This window comes from Drosophila serrata, unplaced genomic scaffold (genome assembly GCF_035046125.1).
Source record: "Drosophila serrata isolate PLE 108 unplaced genomic scaffold, ASM3504612v1 contig_217, whole genome shotgun sequence".
Classification (NCBI taxonomy): Eukaryota; Metazoa; Arthropoda; class Insecta; order Diptera; family Drosophilidae; genus Drosophila; species Drosophila serrata.
Window position 1 is genome coordinate 1,185,108 of NW_028257115.1, and position 9,889 is coordinate 1,194,996.

At 38.5% G+C, this 9,889-nt stretch overlaps 1 protein-coding gene across 6 annotated transcripts in view; it reads left to right on the forward strand.

Annotated features, from left to right (window-relative positions):
• Fife (regulating synaptic membrane exocytosis protein fife) overlaps window positions 1–9,889 on the forward strand; it is a 72,003-nt gene that overhangs the window by 52,603 nt on the left and 9,511 nt on the right. For 2 of the 6 annotated variants that reach the window (XR_015270912.1, XR_015270913.1), the window contains 4 exons: window positions 64–128; window positions 6,491–6,672; window positions 6,739–7,478; window positions 8,706–9,160. Coding sequence is in view for 4 of the 6 variants with exons in the window: in XM_020958768.2 (XP_020814427.2) it covers window positions 64–128; window positions 6,491–6,672; window positions 6,739–7,478 (987 nt within the window). In the remaining 2 variants the exon portion in view is untranslated. Of the gene's footprint in view, window positions 1–63; window positions 2,943–6,490; window positions 6,673–6,738; window positions 7,479–8,705; window positions 9,161–9,889 lie in introns of those variants that run through there. The other 4 variants (XM_020958768.2, XM_086829553.1, XM_086829555.1 and 1 more) reach the window with 3 other exon arrangements.

Sequence of the window (9,889 nt, forward strand, 5' to 3'; positions counted from 1 at the left end):
TTTTCATTTGTTGCTCTCGTTTCTTGTTACAAATGAAAAAAAATAATGATAATGAAAAAACAGAACCCGAAACCACAACAGACAAATCACCAGCATCGCCAACTAGACGGAAATTACCAAAAACTCCGGTATAAAACTATTTCGTTTTATTCATTTTGAGTAAGAGAACTTGCGCTGCGGCAGCAGTCGAGGAAGAGTGAACATACTATACCATATACCATATACTATATACAACTATATTTATTTAAAACGTACCGCATAATTGAGAACACACCGAGCTATGTGCAGCAAGCCAAACTAAAGCCCAAACTGAACGTCAAAAAACAAAAACTGAAACCATATACATACTATATACTATATATATATATAAAAGTAGCTATTAAATGCAGCTTAAGCATTTGCAGCAGTTTTCCACACGATTTCAGCTTTCACAAAGTGCTCTCACGAAATGAATTGAACTCTTCGTACATGAATTGCAGCTTCCATGCTATATATACCAGTATATATATATATATATCAAAATACTCGTATAAAACTCACCTTTTCTAGTCACTGATTCAACGATTTCCTTTGAACTTTTGCTTTTGGTTACCAAATAACACATTCATCCCCGATATTTACCGTAGCTTAACTGAGTAATATATATATATTATTCCTTATTTCTATGTGTTTTCCATTGGGTTTCCCTTTTGAGTTTTCAACTTACACTTGAGTTTTCCGTTGATATTCTACTACAAATTATAATTACTAACCATGCGAAATGGCTAAATGTGTTCATATATTGCTATTCTTTGTCATAATAACCACCAGATGTACTTGAATATAAACATTTTATTTTTTCGGTGTTGGTAGAACTTAGTGATTTCGAGAATAAAACAAAAAAACTACAAAAATATATATATATATTACTAACATGCCCAACTAACGTATATAGAGACTAAGCCTTAGCGAACCTAACTAACTATATAGTCCGCGAGTTATAGATATGTGTATGCTCAAGGATGTGGATCCGATACAGACTGTATCGCATAATATTCTCTTCATTTTCAAGTCTGTTTTTTTCCTCGGTTGAAACCTTCTAAATACTTCTTCGCGGGGCAATCGAATTGCCCCCTCCGAGGATCACAGTAAGAACAAAGCACCAACAATAGGGTTTTAAGATAAAGTTTTAACTGATAACGTTCGTGTCTATGATAACTCACACTCGAGAAACGAATTATGAGCTACTCCCCTAAATCCTAAAACCTAAATTCCGAAAAGCCGCTTGAGCAGAGAGCTCCGATCTCTGCGAATCGAATACAATAATAACAAAGGAACAAAAACCTACAGAGACGCGATATCGTCGTTATGCTAACTAAATATATATACTCGTAAAATGGCCATTCTGAGTCTGAACTTGGGCCAGTTAAATATTAAAAAGAAGAAAAAGGGGTTTTAAAGATTTGAAATCGCCTGGCAAGCTGCCCGAATGCTTGTAGTGAATTGTACTTCCCAAATCGACCTATTTTTACATTGGATTTCGGCAAAAAAAAAACCTACATTACATTCTGGCACCTTGTCAGGGGATTTTAAGTAGCCCTTCCTGTTTATATATATAGTTTATAGAGCGACAAAAACCGAAATCTATATAAATGTTACTAGTGCAAAGTTTGTAGCGAACAGAGTTTAACAAATATTTGTGTGTGTTTTAAATGTTATTATTGACTTTATGATATAAGCAAATCAGAAACCAAAAAAACCAAACCAAATTGGATAAAAAAAAAAGAACAAAAGTAGTAGTTTGTTGTTGAAATGTTTAATGTGTTTTTAAGTACCAAAGTACCCGAGACTCCCTATAAATATATATACATATATATAATATAAAATGTGTATTTGGCACACGACTAAAGACCGAGAGTTGTGCGCATTATTTGTAGACCCAATACAAGTTACATGTATATGTCCACCTCTCTATTTATGTCATTGTTAGAGCTGTGTTTTTGTAAATGTCAAAATAACTGAAGGCGGAAACGGAAACGAAGGAGAAACACTGTGGAGCCCACCTACTCGTACATAACATAACATAACAGACTCGTTTTTAAGTGTGAAGAATGGAGAGTGCCGAATCATTTTCGAAACTAGAAAGATCTAACTGAATTTACTCGTTTACCTTGAAGCAAAGATGATGCTTTTTTAGCTATGTAACTCCTGTCAGATGGGTGATAACTTGACATTGATTTCGATCACAACACCTTTTGTATAGACTTCCTGTAACCTGTAACCTGTAACCGTAACCTTACTTGTAATCATAATCGTAACCTTAACCGTAATCGTAACTGTAACCTTAACTGTAACCTTAACTGTAACCTTAACTGTAAACTATACCTGTGTAAACTGAATTATGTACTAAATTTATGAAACCTTTACAACATCATTGGGCTGGAGAGTGAGGTTGAGGATAAATGTGAACAAAAACTGATGATGGTTTTTAAGATTAGCACTAACCGCTAACCGCAGATTAATTTGTCGCATGTAACCCAATCTCTATAAATATATATATCTGCGCTATACGATACATCAAATATATATATCTATATACATCCAGTTATTAGTCACTAAAGCGTATACCAGCGTACCAATGTGCTAGAAACCTAAAAAACGAAACTGATAAGAAAAACAAAAAACTGCTAACAAACAAAACAAAAACAAAAAGAAAAAACAAGCAACAAAAGAAATGTGAAAAATAAAGTCTCTCTATTTAAACTGCAAAACAAAACGAACCGCGTGCAAACAATTGAGAATCTCTCTCTCGCCAGGACTTGCTTTATATCCTTTCGCACAGCAGCCGGTTTAGCAGCAGACCCGCATCCGCAGATCCGCCGAATCACCGCCGTGTCTACCATCACCGTCAACCGAAAAACAAAAAACGAAAAGACCCCATCACCGAAGCCATCAGTCAAATGGTAAATGAACAAAAGCAACTCACAGTACTCTTTGTACATTAAGCATCCAACTGCCTCCTCTACCCCTATAAATACTATATCTTTTACTCGGATAGCCCCTATCTAGACATGCTCTGTACAGTTTTTAGCACCCCAAAAAGCCCACTAGAGAACTAAACTATTATGATAATTATTATACCTCCCCCCTGACCAAGTGTGTAACATAGCCAGGTTCTTTTAAGATATATAAATATATATATATAGACATTTTGTAAAGACCCCCATCAATATGTATTGTAAAGTGCGCTGCTTTCTCCTTGTTTTGTTTCATGTAATGCTGCGTTTATTTCTGCCTCGGTTTCGGTTTCCGTTTCCGTTTTGGTTTCGATTTGGTTCCATTTTATTTATTACGTATACGCCCTGTTTTCCCTCCTTACTCACTCTTTCTCTCTGTCAATTTATGAGCTTTTGTTTGGCTTTCGCTTAGCAAATGTTTACCTTCACCTTCGTCTCGATTCCCCGCTTTGTTTCCTTTCGTTCCGTTTGGTTTTGGATCTGTTCAGTTTGGCTTTGCATAAAACCCTCCGACTCTTCTTCTCCGTAATTATGCCGCTGTCCGCTACCGTATATACCTATATCTCTATGAACTATAGTGTCGTGTATTTATTTCACACCGATGCGAAGCCCTGTCTATATATTACCACACACACTTTTTCAGTCTTTTACTTACCCGTTTTTTTTCGTTTGTTTCAAACAAAAGCTTATTGTGCGCTAATGTACCCGATGTTCGTGCCTAGTTATAGAGTGGTCTCCTGAACAGCATCTAAAGTACTTGGGTCCAGGGTCGCAGAACAGAACAGAAAGAAACATATGAACACCACACAGAAATGTTTCAGTTTCTTCTTCGTTTTCTATTCACTTTTTGTTTGCAATTCCAGTTACATTTTCGTGTTGAGTTCAAGTCACTTTGATTTGTTTGCATTTTGCCTAATTTGCATAAAAACCTAACGCCTAAGCCTACAAATTTGTTTGACTAGCATTTAGTGGCTCTTGAATCTTGAATCCTTAAACTTAAACCGATTAGCATTTCTTCTCCAACAAAAAAAAAAACAAAACCAAAAACAAATACTTTATAAATAAACTATTACCACCACCGATTATCGATTGTATACGAACTCAATTTTCATTTCCTGTACAACCAAAATGTAACCCCAGCTGGCACGAGTTATGGCTATAAACAGATACAAATAACAGAAAAATACCGAAAATATTGAAACAGTAACGGAAAACGAGATCAAAACAAGCTTAAATATATAACTTATGTACAAAACAAACAAAAAAAAAGAAGTAAAAGAGAGAGAAACCGAGACTGTCATCGAAATTGATTGCAGATTGATTGACTTGCCGCGGATCGATTGATTGATTGATTCATTTATTAAACACATAATGTGCATAATGAATTTAATTCGAAATCAAGAAACTTTGGTCCCCGCCCTGTAAATATATACCCTGTATGTAGCATTTATAGGATTAGTTCTTGTATATACATATATCTGTGTCTATCTCTCTGTGTTTCTAAATCTAAATCCCCGCTCCCCCAACTTCTGGCATGTCTTCGTTTATTATTCATACGCAACTTTTGTGTCACTTTGAGTTATATATATGTATATTCCAGCGAAAAAGGGGGCAAATCTATATAGATATATATGTATATATATAGATGTGTGTGTGTGTGTATGAGGCCAGGTGTCAAGTGAGCGAGTCCTGGCTCTTCCCGCAGGATCCCCGCGGTTAGCCGACTTGGCAGCGGACTTGTCAGCAACAGGTGCGGTCGCCTTCGCCTGTCGCCCTTTAATTGACAGCTGCGAGGCATAAAATGCTTGAAATGTCGAAAATTAGAAAACTTTTAACAACAATTCCACAGGCCAGGCGAAAGGATCCAGACAGAGACCTGGGCCTCGTCATTATTATTATCGACGACAGGCCGCCGTTCGCCTCCTTCTTCATATTTGCCCATGGAAAAGTTTTTCAAGTGCTTAGGCTTTTATCGCCGGCGCCTGTTTGATGCCTGATAAACTCCAATAATCCTGCAAGTACATGTGCCTGCTTACCTGTAGATAAAAATAAAAATAAACGCGCCGCCTTTTAAGAGAGTCCCAACACGAATTCGATTTCCACCCACAGATGAGAAGTGTGCGCGCGGTAATATTTTTCTTTTCCCCCCGGAAAATTTTCTTTTTTTTTTTTGCTTGCTCGTAAAAAAGTTTTGCGAGCAACAGTTCGCAGTTTTTGGAATACATGTTCCTGTATGTGTGTGTGTGCTTGGTGTGTGGCTTCCATTTCCGCTTTCGTACACGTTATTGCAATATGGCGGCTTCCGTTGCAGATCTGCCATGGAGAAAGTCAATTCGACGATGCCCGAGCTATAGTTGTTGTTTTTATTATTGCTGCTGCGCATGTACACGCCATGAATATGTTATGAAGGTACGCGCCATTACCAACTAACCGGCACTGGGGAAAAATCAAATTTTGGAATAGTTTAGAGAGCTTAAATGATGGTATATCGAAGTAATTAATTAAACAGGGTTAATTGTAAAAGAAAAATGTATAATAAAGTTCGAATTTTTTGAGTTAGGAATAGAAATCATAATAAATAAGGTTCAATATATATCATATTGCGTGTATTTATGTTAGGTATCTTGATAATTCATATTGTTATTAGTAGTTTTAGTATAAACCAACAAGTTTTTACCTATTTTCTCAGTGCACGTATAACTAGCACCGGCAGCAACAATCGCCAGGACCTTCATGCGCAACTGCACCACAATGACTTCCGCTTTTGGGGGCCCATACAAAACGCATAGCATACAACACTAGAGAGACACAACACCGAGTAGAGCGAGCCCCCTGAAGCAGATTGCATTTGCGGTTCCCTTTGTTTATCATCTGTGCATGGGTGTTGTGTGTGTGTGTGTGTGCATTTGTGTGTCTCTGCATCCCAGTGCTTCCTTTTTGTAAATAGAAAACACATGCGAACATCATAATTTGCATTATATTTATGTGTGCTTTTCCCCAAAGGGGGAAAAGTTATATGTAGTATGTGTAGTTTCACTGGCATGCCAAAAAAACCGCCACAAGCAGCCACCATTCCCACCCCCTTCGTTCTCACTCGTTTAATTAGTTTTATTTACGTTTTGATTGCTTTAATTTGTTGTTTAGTTATGTACACACACTCCACAGACACACACACACACACACCACCAGCAGAACACAACAAAAGCGTAAGCGAAAAACTAAAACAGAAGCCCAGCCAGCCGAAGAATTGTAAAATGTAAATGGAAAATAAAAATAAAAACTAAATGTAAATAGAGGCCAGGCGGCAACAGACGCTTTTGTGTAGGCACAAAAAACCATAGAACATATATTAAATTTAGACTTGTATTAAAATCTAGCATATCTAGATATATTCCTAGCGTTTGTTAAGCGTTGAATAAATAGCAAACAGGAGGCTTTCTGAGAGTCGGAGATTGCGTGACTGTTCCCACTAACGAGCTTTTGCTTCGCCGCAGGAGCAAATTGCCCGCGAGAAACTGGTCACCGGTCGCGTCCAGATCCAGGTCTGGTATCATGCGGAGCGCCACGAGCTCGTCGTCTCCCTGATGGCCGGCGATGATCTGGCCTTGAGGGACGAGGCCTATGGACATGGCAACCTGCCGGAGGCATATGCCAAGGTCCGCATTCTGCCGAAATGGTTAGTGGAGAAATCGTTATTCTTCTTTATCATTTTCCCAACTATTTTCCTCTATTCTTTTCACAGCGGCGATGGCAGTGTGCAGCAGACGGAGGTGAGTCGGCCCACCCAGAATCCGATTTGGAATGCCACTCTGACCTTTGGTCATGTGAAGGCCGATACCCTAATGGATCGCTATATAGACATTCAATTGTGGGACTTGGTGCCACATACCGAGTCCATCTTTTTGGGCGAATGCAGTATTGAGCTGCAGCAGGCCTTCCTCGATGACCAGGCCATCTGGTGTCGGTTGGAGGACACCAAGGGGTTGCGTGGCATTAGTATTAGCAAATCACCTAGCGTATCGCCACGTGGCTCCATTGCTGCCGGAGCTGGTGCTCCCTGCGGCGATGTGACTCGACTGCTGAGGCGAGACTATAATATGCAGCGCTCCATCTCCGATGACGTAGACTCCATCGGAGATGGGACATCGCTGCTGCATCCGGATCATGCTTGGATTGCCGGCTCGAGGCGTGGCTCCTCGCAGTCGGAGACCATGGAGGTGGAGGTCTACCAGCTGGGCAAGGACTTCTCGCGCTCATTGCCGGGTTCGCGTCGATCGAGCTTCCAGGATGCCGAACAAAAGCGGCTGCAAGAGGAGGACGCCATGGCCACGCCGCCCACCTCCTATCTGGTGGGCCGGCGCCGTTCGTCTGTGGCTCGACGCGATCCGGATGAGATCTTGAAATCCTTGAAGGCTGTGCGCGGGGAGCTGGGACGGACCATGAGCCTGGGCACCGAGCAGCACAAGCGTATGGGATCGCGACGTGAGTATAGCGGATAAACTGGGAGATCGTGGGTTGCTTAATAATACTTATGATTGTTATTTTACAAAGTGAAAATCCAAAGGGGGTGACATGAAGTAATATAATTCAAGATTTCCATTAAACAAAATAAATTTGAATACCCTATATTTCTAAACAACAAAAATTCCCAGCAGTCAGAAGCTTAAAAACATCAAGAAGTCATTTCCGACCCTATAGATCATATATATTCATGATCAGCACAAAAAACTGCGTCGATTCTGATTACTCCGGACGAAAAACAATTTTTTCAAAATTTGGCCAAAATCTGAAAAAATGATAAGGGGTTACATCATTAAAATTTGCAAAAATTTGCCAAAAACTGAGAATTTTAACATTTGAAACTAAGTATGCAGATTTGTTAACCAAGTAAAAACTAGCACATAACAGCTTTCCGAATTGAATTTCATGCATTTTTGGCTGAGTTATGCGTTTTTTAAAATTTGATTTGTCGCAAAATTTTTCGTATTAAAAAATACCAATAAAATCCATACCAATTATATTGTTTTTGCTTGAGTTTATCTACAAAAAAAATCTGCAATACAAAATAATATATTTAAATGCAATAATTAATAATAGAACAATAGAACAGATTCGGAAATGATAACAAATTTCTAAACGACACAAGAGTATTAATATTTGGACTTCGGAAAGACTGTTCCCATTTATTTTTTAAACCCAAAACAGGGATTCTCATTTCAGTCAGTAATTTGATTAATACAGACTTGGGATGTACAAAATGTATAACTTTCTAGGTTGGATTTAGGTTTTCATTAGGTTTATTCATAATAATTAAAATTAAAAAACAATTGCTTACGGGATTTATTTCATGTCACCATATAATCTTTAGTATAATCCCTAAGTTAGATGTTAAGCCTTATGATTTTCCCACAAGGATCTCCTGAACCTTTGAACACTTGCCGCAAGGAAACTCTCTTGCTGATGTCTTCCAACTATTATTCCCTCTATACTTCACTCTGTGTCTCTGTCTCTCTGACTCTATGCATTTTCTGTTTTTCCTCACAAAAACCCTCAACTGTGGCTTGCTGCTAGTTGTGTCTGATCATTATTTGGCTCTCACTTAATCGACACCTTATACTATACTTTAAATCTGACATTTGCATCGTACACCTCTATATAATCTCTCTCTCTCTTTCTCTAATATCTCTTCCATATCTTTCCCACTATTAGCCACAATATCGGTGTCGCATTATCAAAGCTTTGACACACCCCACACAAACTGGACAAAACACTAAATGAATGAACTTAAACTTAAAGCCACACAACAAACTTAATTAAAAGCAATAAACCAAATCAACTAATGCATAAAGCACTAACTACAAGCCACAACACTTTGTTTAAAGCCCTCAGCACCTGTCAGTATATTCAGTATTCGTAATTCTTTTGCTTAACTTAATGAAAAGGACCGATTAACACTGCACCACCAAAACCACAGAAATGGTAGAAATCTTCAACAGAAAACCCGAAAACCGAATACAGAAAACCCTTTTGTAAATTATACAAGATAAAACAAAAGACAAAACCGAATGAATGCTAAGACCTGCAAATTGAGCTTAGCTGCAAAATATTTATAGCAAAAACTATCACACAAAAATAAATAAAAATAAGAACACCACCCACCACTGGTAAGAATGCAAAATGTACTTGAGTTGAGATTGAGTTGCGTTTTGGCATTTTGGTTTCTTCATTTTCACTCCTTGTACCTGCGAGTCCTAGCTGCATGTCCTAGCTGTCACTTAATTAACTCGCCCACTCGCCAGTACACAATTACTTAGAATCCATTTTATATATATATATATATAGTATATGTACTACAGCTCACATGTGCATGTTGAGAGCTGGCGAAAATCTCATTACAAAAATACACACAAAGACCCCCACGTACTCTCTGGATAATCCAGTCAAGGAGGAGTATCCCAGGACAACTTCTGATGCCATCTTCATGTCGCTGTGGCTGTGGCTGTGGCTGGGGCTTATTTAAGCTTATTGATGCTATTTTCACAGCCCCAAAAAAGTTATCAAAACAAAAAAAAATAGAAGAAAAATATGCAAGACGGTGAAGGAACGACAAAAGCCAACAAAAAACAACCCAACAAATTTTCTTGTGTTGTGTGTGTTTAAAATGCAAAGTCGCAGTTGGGTGGAAAATGGTTGGGGTGACTTCTTATTACCTGTTGGCTTTGCCACAGTTCGCCGCCCTCATAAACCCTTCAACGCCGAAACGGCGGAATAGCTCAGCCTTGAAATTAACTTTTAAAAGCGAAATGTGAAAACTCACAGACAGAAGAAAAGCGCGATAACAGAACAAAGCCGAAAAAATACATATTTCCCAGAGCCACAAACAAGCCGTTAAA